The 15,967-nt window shown below is 45.3% G+C and overlaps 2 protein-coding genes across 2 annotated transcripts; one reads left to right on the top strand and one right to left on the bottom strand.

Moving 5' to 3' along the window:
* The first annotated feature begins 364 nt into the window (after positions 1-364).
* dhx32a (DEAH (Asp-Glu-Ala-His) box polypeptide 32a) lies at positions 365-11,708 on the top strand. The gene is made up of 11 exons (XM_048987249.1): positions 365-734; positions 2,576-2,769; positions 3,514-3,886; positions 4,541-4,777; positions 5,685-5,778; positions 6,334-6,483; positions 8,278-8,469; positions 9,118-9,258; positions 9,615-9,805; positions 10,226-10,416; positions 10,907-11,708. Exons 1-11 carry the CDS (start codon positions 483-485, stop codon positions 11,088-11,090), a joined length of 2,199 nt encoding a protein of 732 aa, XP_048843206.1. The 5' UTR covers positions 365-482; the 3' UTR covers positions 11,091-11,708.
* LOC125715552 (BRCA2 and CDKN1A interacting protein) lies at positions 11,656-15,688 on the bottom strand. The gene is made up of 7 exons (XM_048987250.1): positions 15,497-15,688; positions 15,278-15,352; positions 14,902-14,982; positions 14,598-14,684; positions 13,672-13,859; positions 12,386-12,536; positions 11,656-12,177 (listed from the first exon to the last, which is right to left on the bottom strand). Exons 1-7 carry the CDS (start codon positions 15,638-15,640, stop codon positions 12,007-12,009), a joined length of 897 nt encoding a protein of 298 aa, XP_048843207.1. The 5' UTR covers positions 15,641-15,688; the 3' UTR covers positions 11,656-12,006.
* Between the last annotated feature and the right edge of the window lie 279 nt (positions 15,689-15,967).

A 15,967-nucleotide genomic window follows, 5' to 3' on the forward strand; every position in this document is an offset into this window, starting at 1 on the left:
ATGATCTTTGTGTTAATTATAACTTGGTTGACCTGTATTTGTTCATTTGTGCGTCCCCATCCTCCCAGTCCCGGTATTAGATTATAATGGGATTAAAGGGGCCACATGACCGCATTCAGCGCTACAATGGACGCTCGCAGTCGCCGTTCATTCACGGACCAAATGCGCTTAACAAAAGACGTAACATTGCGCGCCGGAAAACTATTTGGGATGAAATATTTTTTCGGGTGATTCAATTTGCTTGTTGCTACTTTGCGTTTCACTTTTGGGTTCTTACTTTTAGAATATATCTTGATAGAAACACTTTGCTACGAAAACTACCATCTCCCGTATTTTTTCCTCCCCAAATTTAGGGAAGGAGCGACGTGTTCCGTACGAAGTTGTTCCTCAGCACTCGATGACAACAGCAAACCCTGCAGTCAATGCTTTTGCCGCAGTTCCCCAGTAATAACCTTTTACATCTGATGTTATAAACCGCGGCCATGGCGGACGACGAGCTGCCGGAGGAGCTGCGCTCCGAAGCAGATGATGGGCGAGAAGTTGGCTTGGATTTCGGCGACGATCTGGAGCTGAATCAGTTCGACGGGTTGCCTTATTCGTCTCGATATTATACGTTACTCAAAGAAAGGAAGACTCTGTCGGTTTGGAAAGCCCGATCTGAATTTATGGAGACTTTGGTTAATAACCAGGTCGTCATAGTTTCTGGCACAGCAAAATCTGGGAAAAGTTCGCAGGTGGGTGTTTAATGGGCAACATAAATAAGCTCGACTTGCTCATGTTTATTAAAACTTAACATTTCAAGAGGTTTAACCTACCTACTATTTTAAGATGTTTTAAATTACGCTTAAACATGTGGGTTTTCCTCGTGTTATTTTTAGACTGCAAGATTATATCCCGTCCGCTTATAACTGACATAAAGTAGGACAAGACAACTGAAGGAAAGTTTATGGTGGTACTTAAAAAAAAAAGCTTGGATAAAATATTTATTACCTGATACTTCTGTTGGAATTGTACAGCGAGTATACATTACATGTAATACAAGCCTGTCATTCCCCGGTCCTATTTCCAGCGTCAGCGCCAGGTTGGGCCAGATATTAATGCAAAACTTTACATTCATCCTAAGATAATATTCACCTAACACAAGAGGACTCATTTTCCCATGTACGTTTGTCTACAGTTTCGACTGAGGCAAAGATACGTGTCTTAAATATCACTGGGCCTGGAGCTGTTGAATGGTCCTAAATATAGCGCCCAGTGAAGAAGCTCAAGTCTCTGTTAGTGTCATTTTTTACTGTCGGACCCTGCGGCACGAACTGCGGTTGCGCCAACAAACAACGGGAGCCCTATTATGGCACTTATAGTGCAGCGAATAACACCTTTTCATGGCAAAGAGCGAAACTGAAGATTAAAACATAGGTCTCTTGAATTATATTTTATATAGTCAAGTCAATCATCTGGATGTATATTGCTCCTATTATTTAAGCAAGTCAAACTTGGTTAATCCTTGTTCTCTGAATTGACACGTGTTGCTCAGATAGGCGTTGATCTGAAAAGTTTTCAAAGAGGCATTGTTTGAAGAGGTATGTGAAAATAAGTGAAAACAGGTAATACCGAATAGACGTGAAGGAGCCTCGATCACTACGTTGAGTGACAGACTGGGGTCTGCATTTGAATTAAATTCTAAAGAAATTAATCCTTATGAGCAAAGGCTTTTTTTTTCTTTTGTAGACTAATAATCTGTGTACTTCTGTCTTTTTATTAGCCCATTTGGGGACAGCCCTTCTCCGTGATAAGCGTCCCTTTTGAGGTTATTCAGAAAGCGGAGGGCGCCCTTACGGCCGCGCGCATGTCGCCCCCAGCTGTCCGGGCGCCGGCTCAGCAGATGCCGTCTTCCCCCCCCCCCCCCCGTCACAGGCCTGACAGACGGGCCACACAATGGTCCAGCTGTTCGCTGCACAACACGCATTTTTTTTTAAGGGCGGGTGTTTCCCTGCTGAAAAAACCTCTAGCTGTCTGAGCGATTTTGCGCAATTGTTGTTACACAATGCGGTCACCCTTAGATGGAAAGCAATGTGGAGATGATTATTTGTAACCCGGGAAAAGGACTATCGATTCGTGGCAGGGATGGATTACGGACCGGGCCAGCGGGGCCGCTGTCCAGGGGCCCTTGGGGTGCAGGGGGCCCGTGGGGCCCCTAGCCCAAAACAATTTTCAACGCTTATCAACAATGTATTTTTGTTTGTCTATTTTAGAGGGCCTACATTCTTTGATCCTCTGCATACAAGGGCCCCTGACCCTATAGGGAGGGCGTTTGGCTGCCAAGGGCCCTTCAATTGTGGTGGTGGGGGGGGGGCCCTCGCGAACGTTTTGCCCAGGGGCCCACACAACCCATAATCCGTCCCTGATTCGTGGATGTTGTTAACTTAGAATAATCAAGGAACTGCTAAAAACATGAGGCATATTTAAATATATGTTTATATTCTACATGCAATTAATTTGCGTTGCGCCCTGCTCAGGTAAAACTGCGGAGAAACACTGCGGTCATCTCTGATTTCTCTGCCCACCCGCTCTCCAGATACCCCAGTGGTGCGCCGAGTTCTGCTTGTCGGCCCAGTACCAGCATGGCATGGTGGCCTGTTCGCAGATCCACCGGCAGCTGGCCGTGGAGCTGGCCCTGCGTGTGGCCGACGAGATGGATGTCAACATCGGCCACGAGGTGGGCTACAGCATCCCGCTGGAGACCTGCTGCTCTGGCGACACCGTCCTCCGGTACGACCGCTAGCGTCTTCGCCGGCCCAGAAAAACAAGTGTATCGCGACATCGGTGTGAGTCGGGTGTAAAATCATTGAGTTAAGTCAGCTGGACCGGATAAATGCAGTTGCTAAGCGTTGAAATCAATTAACTGGGTGGCTAATTAAGGAGTACGGCAGCCTGCTTAAGCCGTGCGCCCGAGCCAGTGATGTTAACTAGGCACAAGGAGCAGTGTCAGTGTGCTGCCGCTCGCGGGATCTGAGCACGACCCCCACCCACCTCCAACTCCCTCCTACTCACTCCAGGAGCTATTTCCATCTGAAGAGAGGCAGGCTTCAAAGGAGCCATGCTGCAGCTGCACGCTGCTTGTGACCCCCACCCCCCACACACGTTCCCAATAGCGCCACAGGTCGGCATGACAACAAAGGACACAATGGCTGTAAAGGATGGAGATGGAGGGGGAGGGCATTATAATGAGCACTGATCTGGATTTTTATTTATTTGAATTGCATCTGAAGGCAGTACCCACATCTATAGGAGGCTGCGTAAAGAATGTACAGCTCCCCCCCCCCCCAGGTTGGGGATTTGCAAAACTCCTAATTAACTCTTATATTTGTTCAAAACAATCACAGGTTTCATATTAAGTGACAAACGTCTAAGCTCCGTCACTTATGTGTGGTGCAGTTTTCCTGCGACGTAATGTAGCGAAACGCAAGAGATGGGCTTGTTTTGGTCACCGTTGTCCCCGTGTGAATGCGGCAGATATTGCACGGACGGCACCCTGCTGAGGGAGATGATGTCTGACCCGCTGCTGGAGCGCTACGGGGTGCTGGTCATCGACCAGGCCCATGAGCGGACGGTGAGCACCGATCTGCTGCTGGGTCTGCTGAAGGCCGTCCTGCCACAGCGGCCTGAGCTCCGCCTGGTGGTCCTGACGGCACCACACGTGCCTGCTAAGCTGCTTACCCACTTCGATGGCGCCCCCTTGCTGCGGCTGGAGGACCTGCGGCCGACCGAGGTTGTCTACAGCAATGGAGACCACAGGGACTATTTTTACGCCGCCCTGCGGCTGGTCCTGGAGATCCACCACACCAAGGAAGCGGGGGACGTGGTGGTCTTCCTGGCCTCGTCACAGGTAGGGTATGGGGTCAGATCCCTCACCACGACTCAAACCCTGAAACTGACAGGAGGAGTAGGGAAGGGTTCCATAGTGAAACATCAAAGTCGAGACATTAATTTTGTCAACATATTTAAATAGTTATTAGCCAAGAGGCTATGTGGTGTTTAAAGACACTGGAATGAACACTGCTGGTTTCAGTCCAGATTTTTCCTGCTGTGGTTCCTGTGATTAAAGTACTAAACCTGAGATAATTAGGTCTGTTCCTCACCATGAGTTAAATTAGCTGGAATTGTCTGTTGGGTCGGTACACGGTTGCATTGATGAGAACAGCAGAGGAGACTTGGATTGAAATTCTCTTTTCATGACATTTTTAGATAAGGTGAATTAATGTGAGGGGTGGATTTTTTTAAATATTCCGTAACACCTAGGAGATGTTCTAATGACCTTTGCTCCAGGAAACGATGATGCTGGTGTTTTTTCTTTATAGACAGTCCTCTGTCCCGTGTGGTCGGTCTGACACTTGACCGACCTCCAAAGCTGTTATAGAAGCGATCGACACATTGTTCATAAGTTCGGTGATCATGCCTCTAGCCTCCGGGAATGACGCACATTGTGGTTTCACATCCGAAGATGTTGGGTAGATGACCATCTCACCGCCGCCCTCTGCAGGAGATCGACCGCGCTTACGACATTCTCCTACAAGAAGGGGCCAGCTTCAAAAAGGGAGATCTGGGGGAGCTGGTGCCAATTGCCCTGATTCCGCAGCGTGGTGGGGGGCTGCCTCTTCTAGGGGAAGATCAAGGGAAGAATAGAAAAGTTTTCCTCACTTGTAGTCAAGGGGAAGACCTGTTCTGGGCAGTGGACACCATCAGCTTTGTGATCGACGTGGGCGTGGAGAAGAGAGATGTAAGTATTCCTGGGATTCCAGGTATTTACGGCACCAGATGCTGATGCAGTCAGTCTGAAGAAGAGAGATTCCTTTGTTTAATTTTTTCTTTCTTGCTTTTCTGTTAATTCCTCTCGTTTTCCTCTTTTTCGAGGTCGACTTTCCAACACTGGGCAGCTTATTCCAGGGATTATTTGAGGGATTTGAGGTTACAGGTCCAGCGTTTTCAGTCACTCAAAATACTGACATGTTAATGATTTAAAGTCTTTTTTTTAATATCCTTTAATCGCCGGTGTGTTGTGATGTCATTAGATCTCCCAGATTCTAGGCTCAAAAACAGTAATTTTGTCAGTACACACCTGCCACTAATACTCCTTGAGTTTAATTATCATATTCCCTTCCTTGTAGCTTACAAAGAGCATTTCTCATATCCGGTTTTTCTAGCTTGACACGCGTAATCGAAGCAGTGCGATAATGAAGTTCTCTGCTAGCTGAACCGGTTGTGTCAGTGCAGGGCTAGAGATGGGGAAACGCTGGTCACTGAGCCAGTTTGCACCTGGTTATTTGGCTGACTAGACCAATAAGCATGTCTCTTACTCACGCAGTATGTGCAGTCCAAATGTAGCATAACTTTCATAAAATACTTATTAAAAAGATGCACATTGTGTTTATATTTAAAAACAGTTTTGTTGGTTTTGAAGGTAGGCGGTAGAGATGTTATGCATAAGTGTTAAAAACCTTGGTAAAACCTTACAGAAAAATCTAACTGCATACTTCTATAAGTAACTGCTGCATAACTTGAAGGAGGATGAGGATGAGGCAGCAGAGAAATCAATGAGAAGACAAATTGCTTTCTGTTGATGGCATTATTTACTCAGGAAGGAGGGTAGGCCCCTGATGATAGGAGTTATGTTTCTCTTGACCCAGGTGTACAACACGCGCATCAGGGCAAACTCGGAGGTGGTACGACCCATCAGTAAATGCCAGGCGGAGATCCGGAAGCAGTTAATGGAATCGTCCGGTAGGTTGTCCTCTCTTGCAGCTTATAGAGCTGTGTGAGGTGGGGAAAAAAGTCTAATTCCGTTTTGTATTCTAAAAAAATAATCATCAGATTTGCATTCTTCATTCACATTGTTTTTCTTGTCTTAACTGTGTACCAGTTTCAGCTCGACAGGCTGGAGAGTTCAAGTTTTATTTGCATTTATTTAAGGGCTTCACTGATCCCATTGCAATGCTATATTCCAATTATCTGCTAAAACAATTAATACAGTTTCCTATTGATGGACAAATGAAGCTTCATGAACCATTTGCTGTATTTTACGATCCTACAACATGGTGTTCATATAAGTGCTCAAAGCATGCCCCAAAGCAAACCAAGAGCACCATCTAGTGGGGTAAGAAAATACAGCAAATGGTTCATGAAGCTTCATTTGCCCATAACTACACTTTTCCTATGGATACATAAAAATTCATATTTCACTAGATGTAGCCAACACTATGATTTGAGTAAAGCAGTCTGATAAGTTGCTGAAATTGAAAGGACTTTTTTTGTACTGATCAGGTGTGTACTCCATAGGTAAATGTTTCTGCCTGTATGCTGAGGAAACCATACTGCCAGAGGAAACATCTCCACATCTACTGGAGTCCAACATCGCCTCTACCGTCCTGTTCCTGAAGAGGATGGAGATCGCAGGTCTGGGACACTGCGACTTCATCGACCGGCCAGGTGACTGATCGCTCAAGAGCGATTTAACCGGTACCTGTGAATGTAACATAGACTGTGGTGCATCGATGTTCTCCGAAGGTTAATTAACACATCGCTCGTTCATTACCTAAGAGGCAAAAAAAAGCCATATACGTCTACAAACTAAAACGCTCACAGCATCTTATCCAGTAAACCTTGCGTGGGTTTCTGCCCCACAAACTGTGAAAGAGAAGATGTAATAGACCGTTTTGTTTGCGCCGAATGAAAATGAAAATCTTTTCGCGGAAGAATTCGCGCTCTTGAACCGCAGATAATGAGCCGAAAGCGGCAAGTGCTGTAACTTTAATGACAATAGACACGTGTTTCTGAAGAGCGTGAGTAATCACTGCGCTCAGTCATGCCCGATTAATTGGTGGCGATGGCCGACTGCCCGAAAAAGCGGCTGTTGCTGTTTTATTGGAGGGTGCGGAGCGTAATCCTGGTTTGCGATAAAAAAAAATAAAAAAAATACAATAAACGGCACCTACGGGGATCAAGCGGAAAGGTCAGCCGTGGTTTGTTTGGCAAGGGAGGTGATTCTGGCGGAAACCCAAAGAGCTCCAGCGTGGTGGATTTACTGAGTGCATATATACTTCCACCCCCACCCGGTGGTTAATGGTTTTCTGTACGTGCTGCGCTTTTAGTGCCAGCGGAGGAAAACGGGACAGGTTCACCGGAGGATGACTTGGCAGCGGAGAGCCATATAGATGGGGGCGGGGGGGGGGGGGTCTTTTGAGCCGGTTCGGGTTAGAGAGCTATTCTTTAGCGGAGCTGACAGCGCCCCGCTGGGGTCCCTTTTTGTGCCCGGTCCGGCACGGCTCCTTCCGTGGGAAAGGCGAACGCGGAGGAGAGTGGCTGGAAGCTCGCGGGGGGCTCGGTGGCTCCGCAGCTAGTCCCGTCGGCTCCGTGACTGCGCTTTGCACAGGGGCTGGGAACCTCATGACACAGCGCTCCAGGTGAAAGGCGAAATGGGAGGCGATCGTGCTGTGAATATCAGCAAAATCACACTGCTCACAACCATAATATATAGAAATAGAAGGCGGAGCCTGCATTCATCATGTGTTATATTGAGTTCTTAAACTGTCACCGGAGAAAAATATACACACACACACACACGGCAGAATCAATGTACATAATTAAAGGAGTTAATCAATTTAGGCATAAAATTTAATTGGTTTGTGTTTTTGTGTCATTCCTGAGAAATTCTTACCCTGACGTTGTGGATTTTAAATAAGATGTTTCACATACTTTTGCCTTCTTTTCTGAATTATGCACAACGTTTGGAAGTCAAAGGGAAACTGCAAATTTTTGTGAACTTTCACATAAGGGTGGCCAGAAAACGGCATGTATTTTAAGCAGAGCAGTGATGAGTAGAATAATTGTAGCCGTCTATGTAATTATACAGCAGCGGCTGAGTGTATGTCAGGGCTTTCAGAATGATTTTAGCTTTGTTTGGTCACCTGAATTGCTGGTCAGATTGGACTGCTGCAAAAATTGAAATGGCATTTCTGAGAAATGGTTTTTGCTAGTTATGTTAATTCATCCATTTAAAGGGAAAAAGCCACAAACTTCATTTTCAATTTTCTTTTACTTGTATCCTCTGATTTTTCAGCCACAGTTGTGATTCTGCTTGTTGGACATTATCACCATTGTTCACTATTAGTTATTAAATAATGGTGGCTGTTGTTTGGTTTGGTTCCCATGCAGTTAAATTGCGACGATGCCGGTGGTTTAGGCGCACGGCCTACATCCTGAGTGCTGTTGCCTCCCCTGCAGATCCCGAGGGCCTGATGCAGGCCCTGGAGGAGCTGGATTACCTGGCCGCCCTCGACAACGACGGCAACCTGTCCGAGATCGGGATCATCATCTCGGAGTTTCCCCTGGATCCTCAGACGGCCAAGGTCCTGCTGGCGTCCTGCGAGTTTGACTGCGTGAACGAGGTGGTGACCATCGCTGCCATGCTCGCGGGTAAGCTGTGATCCACTGGCTTGATTCCTTACAGCGGTGTTTCTTAATCCCTTGGGGATGCACAGACAGTCCATGTTTTCGCTCCCTCCCAGACAGTCCATGTTTTCGCTCCCTCCCAACTCGGGGAGGGAGCAAATATCTGGACTGTCTGTGGATACTCAAGGACTGGATTGGGAAACACTGCCTTGCAGATCAATATCTCTGTGCTTTCTCTCATTAAAGGAAAAACAAATTATATTTGCATATTACATATTTAAGGAGTGGTAAGATGACTGCACTGTCCCCTCACTAGGGCTGTCTCTAGGGCTGAGGTTTGAATCACACCCCCACTCTGTGTGGAAGTCCTTCCACAGTCCAGAAACGTGGTTTCTCTGAATTGCCATGTGCTGCGATGTCATCCTGGGTGTCCCCGGCCGTGCTTGCTGTGCTTTTAGGGATAGGCTGGGATAGACATCAGGCTCTGCATTGGATAAGTGATTAGAACATGGATAGTAAAATGGAAAGGATTTAGTACAAGATTAGGATGTAGTTCAGCACTGCATTCTAAATATTGGCACTGTGAGATGTTTTAAGAAATTACAGATGGAGCTGGCCAGCAGGGTAATCAATAGCGGAAATGCTAACAGGTTGTTTTCGGGACTGTTTCAGCCCCCAGCTGTTTCTTGGAGACCCCCCCGGGGAGCAGGCGGGAGGCAGCGCAGTGTCACCTGAAGTTCCAGCACCCCCAGGGAGACCACTTCACCCTGGTCAACATCTATAACGCCTTCAAACGCAACCAGCGTGAACCATGTGAGTCTCTCCTGCCCGCCCCTTCACGCACATTGGTTATCTTAGGGCCCCGCCCCACATCAAGGCCCCGCCCACCTCTGGGAAACACGGAACAGTTATAGTTAATTCGGCAGCACCAGAGTGTCCGTACTGATGCTACGACAGCGTTACTGAGAATTCTACATTAATGAAATACATCACATGTGCAGTAAGTGGTGCTGTGGGCCATAAGATTGAAGGTTAAGTCTGTTGTACCATTGAATGACCCATTTTAGTCCCTCTGGGAGAAACGGTATCTGCTAAGCAATTAGAATTGGCAGACATCAGATGTTCTTCAAACTTACTCGAATATGAGTTCCTGCCCACTCTCCTTGCAGACCTGTGTATTGAGAAGTGGTGTCAGGACAGCTTCCTCAGCTACCCGGCACTTCGGACGGCCGAGGCTATCCGGTCGGAGCTCATCGACATCCTGAGGCGCATCGAGCTGCCCGTGTCGGAGCCATCCTTCGGGACGAAGGCCAACACTCTGAACATCAAGAAGGCACTGCTAGCAGGCTTCTTCATGCAGGTCTGAAGTGGGCACAATTGCCAGCGGTTATATAATTCAGATTCATTGGTGTGTCCAGTACTGTACCTCAACTGAATTGAAGAATGCTACAGCTATGTTACCACTTGTGTATAAAAAATGTATTTGAAGAAATAATTAAGAAAAAATGCCTTGATTGATTGAATTTAAATGGGTTTTAACCAGAGTCACAGGCTGTCCTGTCTTAAAATAATTTTTATTATAATGAATTATTATTAAACAGACTTTGTGGCTTTGGTTAAAACCACTTGAAGAGTAATCTCTTTGTAAGATATAAATGAATTCCTTTTGGGAAAATTGAATCAAGTGCTCATAACTATCGATTCCGGAACACTCTGGATATATTGATGTAGATTCAGTAGCCTGAGTTCTTCTGAAAGGGGAAATCCACCTGTCCTTCAGATCGCCAGGGACGTGGATGGTTCCGGAAATTATTTGATGCTGACGCACAAGCACATCGCTCAGATCCACCCCACGTCCAGCTACGGGAGCGAACCTCAAAAGCTGGGCCAACCCGAGTGGTTATTGTACCACGAGTTTATCCTGTCGGAGAGTAACTGCATCCGCACCATCTCTGCAATCTCCCCAGAGGGGTGAGTCGCCGTGCTCGTCTGGTTCGCAGTGGTGTGGGGGGGGGGGGGGGTGACCTTGGAGTAAAAACATCCATCCCCTTAGGTGAAATCATCCTTGCTACTGGGACACTCAAACCTCGACCAGAAAAGCAACTGGAATTAATTCAGTTCAGTTTATTGTCATGGATCAGCCTGCCCCACATGGTCCTGTGAAACCGACACGCCAGATGGTGTTCGAAATTAGTCACTAAAGTGTACGTCTTTATAACCCACTGAAAAATGAATACATTCAAATGATAATTTAACAAAAGATTAAAGATTATACAGCGAGTAATTACACTTGTGTTGCATCTATATTCAGTCAAGCAAATGCTGAATAGCTACCAAACATTACATCAGTGTTCACTGATGTCTATAAGGAAATCGCCTGATTGCGTTTAGCAGTTTGATTTTTATTTTATTTTTTAAAGAAACTTACTTGTATTACTAGGATTTTTTTTTGTTTTTCTAGGTTCACAGAGATGGTGCCACAGTACTTCTTGTACAACCTGCCCCACAGTGAGAGCAAAGATATTCTGCAGCACCTCCTGGACCTCGCCACCCACCGCAAAGACCGAAAGCAGGAGGCGGACGCGCTCGATGGTGAGCAGCACGAGGGCGACTCGAACCAGACTGACAGATGCGTCGTGCAGTGATGGCGGTCCAACCTGCCCCGTCCGCACCAACGGGAACAAGGAGAGTCGCAATGGAGATGCAGGCCGGATAGTAAAATGGACAGTTTCCCTTTCAGCCGTTGGCAAGCTTTGTAGGGGCACATATTTATATTAAAGTGTCCATTGCAGCAATTAACAAAAGCAGGACATTAACACAGTAAACTCTTATGTTCACAAGTGTCCTATTCCTAGTGATGGCCAAGTAAAGCTACACGAACCAGTTTCTGTATTTTCTGACCCAGCTTGATGGTGCTGTCTCAAAGCAGACCAATAGCACCATCTAGTGGGGTAAAAAAGTACAGCAAATGGTTCACACGGCTTTATTTGGCCATCACCTACCTATTGCTGTTGCTGAGGTGTACCCATGACCCAAATTCAAATGCTTCCGCCAGGCAGTTTAAAAAATTGAGGTTTGCGATGTGAACATTGCAGAAATACCACAGGACTTGGCAGATGCATCAGTGGAGAAGCACAAAATCATTTAACCTTGTAAACTGTGGCGAAGGCACTATCAGGAATCTAGTTAAGATTAATGTTAGTCACGCTGTTTGTAAATATGAGTATATGCTTTATTAAGAAATAAATTATTGGACAGTGGGATACATGGATAGTGAGATCTTTCAAAAGAGTGGATAGTAATCTGTCGCAATATCAAAAGATATTCAGGTATCTAGATGGAGAAAAGTAAATTTCACACCATGTATGTTGCAAGAATGATTAAAATCGGCAAAATTAATATGATCATGTATGCCAAATTCATCTGAAGACATTCCTGTTGAGATCCCCGACTGTCAATCAATGACTATCGACAAGACTACCCCACATTTTCGACACAGGGGTAACATATACAATAACAGAGCAAATAAATGACGTTTATTTTTTTTGGTGTTGGACATCCTCAAACAGTCAGGTACTCCCTAAGTTTGTCCATGATGACAACCATCCGGTCTGAAGGAATCAGCATCACCGTGCGAAAAGGCTTCATAGGGATGTCGTCGAAGGACCATCGTCCGCCCAGGCAGGAATCAGCCTCCTCCTGGACTGAATAGTTGAACTTTGTGGTCGCTTGCTGCAACAGGATAACCTAATTTAAAACCATCACTCTTCAGCCAGTATGAAGTGCTGTCACTGGGAACGGGGGCCCTCAAAAAGCTCTCAAATTTAACCCTCCTTTATGTGAAAAATTTTTAACTCTTCCTTATTAATGCGGGTGTGTTGCCTGGGCAACTTCACCGGGATGCAAGCGAGGAGATCACCGACATCACAACCCCGTGTACCTCATAGAAGAACTCCTCCTCGGCGTTACAGAACATCAGCTCCTCTTTCTGCCCAGTCTTCTTCTCTGCCATGTATGTCTTGCTGATCATCAGGCAGTAACGGTACTTGCCGCTTGGCTTGTTGGTCTTCTGCGCCTCTGTTATTTCGTCTCTGAAATTGGTGGCACGACGTCGACAGCATTAAGGGGATATCCATTTACAAAGGCTGGCTTAACATTACAAGCCTCATTGTCCAATTCCAATATTATGCTCAGATCGGATTTGCTTATCTTGATGGTTCACCTTCATAATTACCAGAGACCTGTAACTAACTGTAATGTGAACGCATCTGTCCTCCAAATCAGTTCTCATGTGCACAAGAGTTTTTACACGAGTCATCTGCAACAACAAAACACGTTCGGTGCATGCGCATTTGCACAAAAAAAAAAAAACACATGAATTCCGATCTGACCATTCACATTCATGTCTTATCTCTACAAATTGGATACATATTCGATCTATGACCATGTAGGAAAGTGACTCAAATCTCATTTGAAAAGCCTGGATGTGTGTGTCCACACAGCCCTGAGAAAAAAAAAATCAGATCTGAGTCACATGCGGGCAAAAAAATTGGATTTGGCTCATCTGAGCTTGGTAGTGTGAATGTAGCCAAAGGGGTACTTTGGGGCAAGGCTATGCTGAACAAAGAGACTCTCTCTTTAAGGTGGGTCGTTACCAATGCCATGCATTAGTGCTGTGTGCCAGCATGCATTCAAAAACCAAAGCCAGTAATGACACAGAAAAAATAATGAACTGAAAGGACAGAAGGGAATTATATAATTACACCACTCCTGGTGGCTCTACTGAAAGACCAAATTAGAGAGGAATTCAGTGCTGTAGTTTGAGTGACAGGATGAAGGCTTATCAGATCGAAATGACCATCCAGTTACACAACAATTTAGTTCAATGAACTGAACTTGCAACCCGACTATGGGGTTATGTTTCTACGGTATCATGCATGCAGTGTTCGGGAAGTTACTCACAAAAGTGATCCATTAAAAACAAAAGGTGGAAAGTTCAGGTCCAGAAATCCAAACCAAGGTCTTGCTTCAACCAACCAGCTGAGTACTCTATGACTCTTTATATGTAATTAGTTGGCTGAAACAAAACCTTGGTCTGGATTTGTACTTTAGACCTAAATTTTCCACCTCTGTCTGTAATTACTTTTGTGAGTAATTTCCCCAAGACTGCGTGCAGCACCCCAGACCCAGGGCCAACATCCAAGACAGACCAGCAATGGGACTCACTGGAGCTGCTTGTGCAGGGGCAGGGCGATCTGGGGGGGCACATTGATGAAACGCTCGCTGAGGAGCAGCCCCACCGGCTTCCCTGTGTCCTTCAGCGTCTTCTCCAGCTCCTCCACCACGCCGTGGGGACAGACCTTCTCACACTGGGCCAGCAGCAGCTCCTTGACCTGCTCCACACAGGGAACGCCCTGGCCAAACACACAGCAGAGAGGCCCCACACCCGTCATCTATCTCCATGCCATCACAATTCCTGCTGAAAGACACACTGCATTGTGGTTACCATGGATACTAGAGAACAATACAGTGCTCACAAAAAGTCTTGGGACGCTTTGCTTAATTTTGTAAAAATGTTGCACATTTATTGGTTTCATAACAAGAGTCCACTGACAAGCAATGTTTAACATCTGAACAGGCATTTTATTAAGTGACATAATTTTTTTTGACTGACTTCTTATCTTGCCATTTTGCTATTAACTGCAACTGTAGTCACTGGCTCCCAAAGGGATACTAAACACAAATGTTTGGTGTTTTATGTTATTGCAAAAGTGTTACTCAAAAAGCATCCAATTAGACTGCTTGGTAATGAACATTGTAACTCAGAACGATTTGGGTTTCAATGTATTGCTACTTGAATGCTTTAGTTAAAACCACTGGTTTCTAATGTGACATATATAAATATTATGTAAACAAGTGAATAAATAACGATTTTGGTTAGAAAACCAATAAATTTGCAATCATTTTACTGAAGTAATTGAGTCTTCCTGTGAGCACTGTGTTTGCTGGGCCCCTAAGAGTTTTAGAGGGGTTCAGTGTACAAATATAGCAGATTTTGTAAAGAAAAGTATAATAAAATGAACTTCATCAGTCCAAAACTGAGAAATTGGGGAGTCTGGAGCTCCGGTTTATACAAATACACAGCTTCCTACCTTTCTCTCTGTAAGGTTCAGCATGCTGATGAATCCAAACACTTCATCATCATCATCTTCATCATCACTGTCCTCAACCTCCCCTTGCTGAGGACAAAGGGAAGAATGTCAGACAAGCAACACTGATTCATACAGCAATACTCCTGTTTCTTATATCTGCCAATGTACATTGATAATATCTGGTAGATGGTTCGTTTCAGGGAAGCATAAATCACGTTAGTTAAGGATAAGGTGCTCATTTGTTTAAGTCGATTTCAGACACATCATCATTCTGAGTTCCGGGTCATGTTTTGACGGATCTTACCCTGATGACACTACCAATGTGGTTCTGCTGTATGATGATGTCGGTCAGCTCCGACACATCTACATTAGCCTTTAAGAACAACTGATTCACAAGAAAGCGGGGAAAGGAGAGAACATTCAGTAAAAATGCATCAAAGCTGTCAAGCCCCTTTACAGACCATGCAGAAGTCATTGAGATTCATGTTAAAAGATGCCACTTTTAAATGTTGGTTAACACTGATTGGTAACAAATAGCGGTTCCTAAAATGCAGGCACACTGATGGCTTCAAATTTCCTGATGAAATCAACTCCTATCTTGCTTTCATGGTACAGTATGACTTTGGGTCGCCTGTAATGACGTCATGTTTCCCCATCACAGACCTGACACCGATACTTACCTGTTGGAGCAGTTTTTTTATCCCGTTGAAATCATTATCTGAGATGGTATGGGCTTCAAAATCCACTATAACCTCCTGTAAAATTAATAACATTACATTTTGCTTTGTACATTACATCACGACTCAGTTCTGTACATATAAATATTCATTCAGTTTGCTCAACTTCAGTCCATCACTATTCGGAAAGGTAGGCCCGATGCGTGCAAAAAAGTGATTTACCTCGTTGATCTCTTCATCTGAATCATTGCTGTCTTCCTCCCCCGAGTCGCCGCCCTCCCCGAAGCTCCCTTCCGAGGACTCGCTTCCACTCTCTTCGGGCTCCTGTCGCACTCCAACTGCTCGCCTTTTCGCCGACGAAGCCATGCCGCTCGACACACGCCTGATACGCAACTAAAGATCATAGGTCACTAAGGTTCACGATGCCGATACGGCAGGGTAACTGAGCGCTTGTATCCGCCATGACGGCTCTAAATATACTGCAAAAGGCCACGATAAATCCGCCGTGGGCGCCATCTTGCCGCCAGATTCCTGGGGTCTATTTGACCGAGACCATTTTTGAAAGTAGGGGTAAACATATTTATTTGAATAGACAATATAATTGTATACAGACGAAAAACACATCAACTCTAACTAATTAAACTTGAACTATCTATACTTTTAATAGATATGTCGATCGATCTTACTCGTATA

This window comes from Brienomyrus brachyistius, chromosome 20, assembly GCF_023856365.1.
Source record: "Brienomyrus brachyistius isolate T26 chromosome 20, BBRACH_0.4, whole genome shotgun sequence".
Classification (NCBI taxonomy): Eukaryota; Metazoa; Chordata; class Actinopteri; order Osteoglossiformes; family Mormyridae; genus Brienomyrus; species Brienomyrus brachyistius.

Coding starts and splice junctions, on each gene's coding strand:
- dhx32a (XM_048987249.1), top strand. CDS start 483: ATGGCGGACGACGAGCTGCCGGAGGAGCTGCGCTCCGAAGCAGATGAT. Junction 4,778..5,684: donor TGGGCGTGGAGAAGAGAGAT/GTAAGTATTCCT, acceptor CTCTTGACCCAG/GTGTACAACACGCGCATCAG. Junction 10,417..10,906: donor TCTGCAATCTCCCCAGAGGG/GTGAGTCGCCGT, acceptor TTGTTTTTCTAG/GTTCACAGAGATGGTGCCAC.
- LOC125715552 (XM_048987250.1), bottom strand. CDS start 15,640: ATGGCTTCGTCGGCGAAAAGGCGAGCAGTTGGAGTGCGACAGGAGCCC. Junction 14,685..14,901: donor ACATTGGTAGTGTCATCAGG/GTAAGATCCGTC, acceptor CTTTGTCCTCAG/CAAGGGGAGGTTGAGGACAG. Junction 12,178..12,385: donor AGGAGGAGTTCTTCTATGAG/GTACACGGGGTT, acceptor ATCCTGTTGCAG/CAAGCGACCACAAAGTTCAA.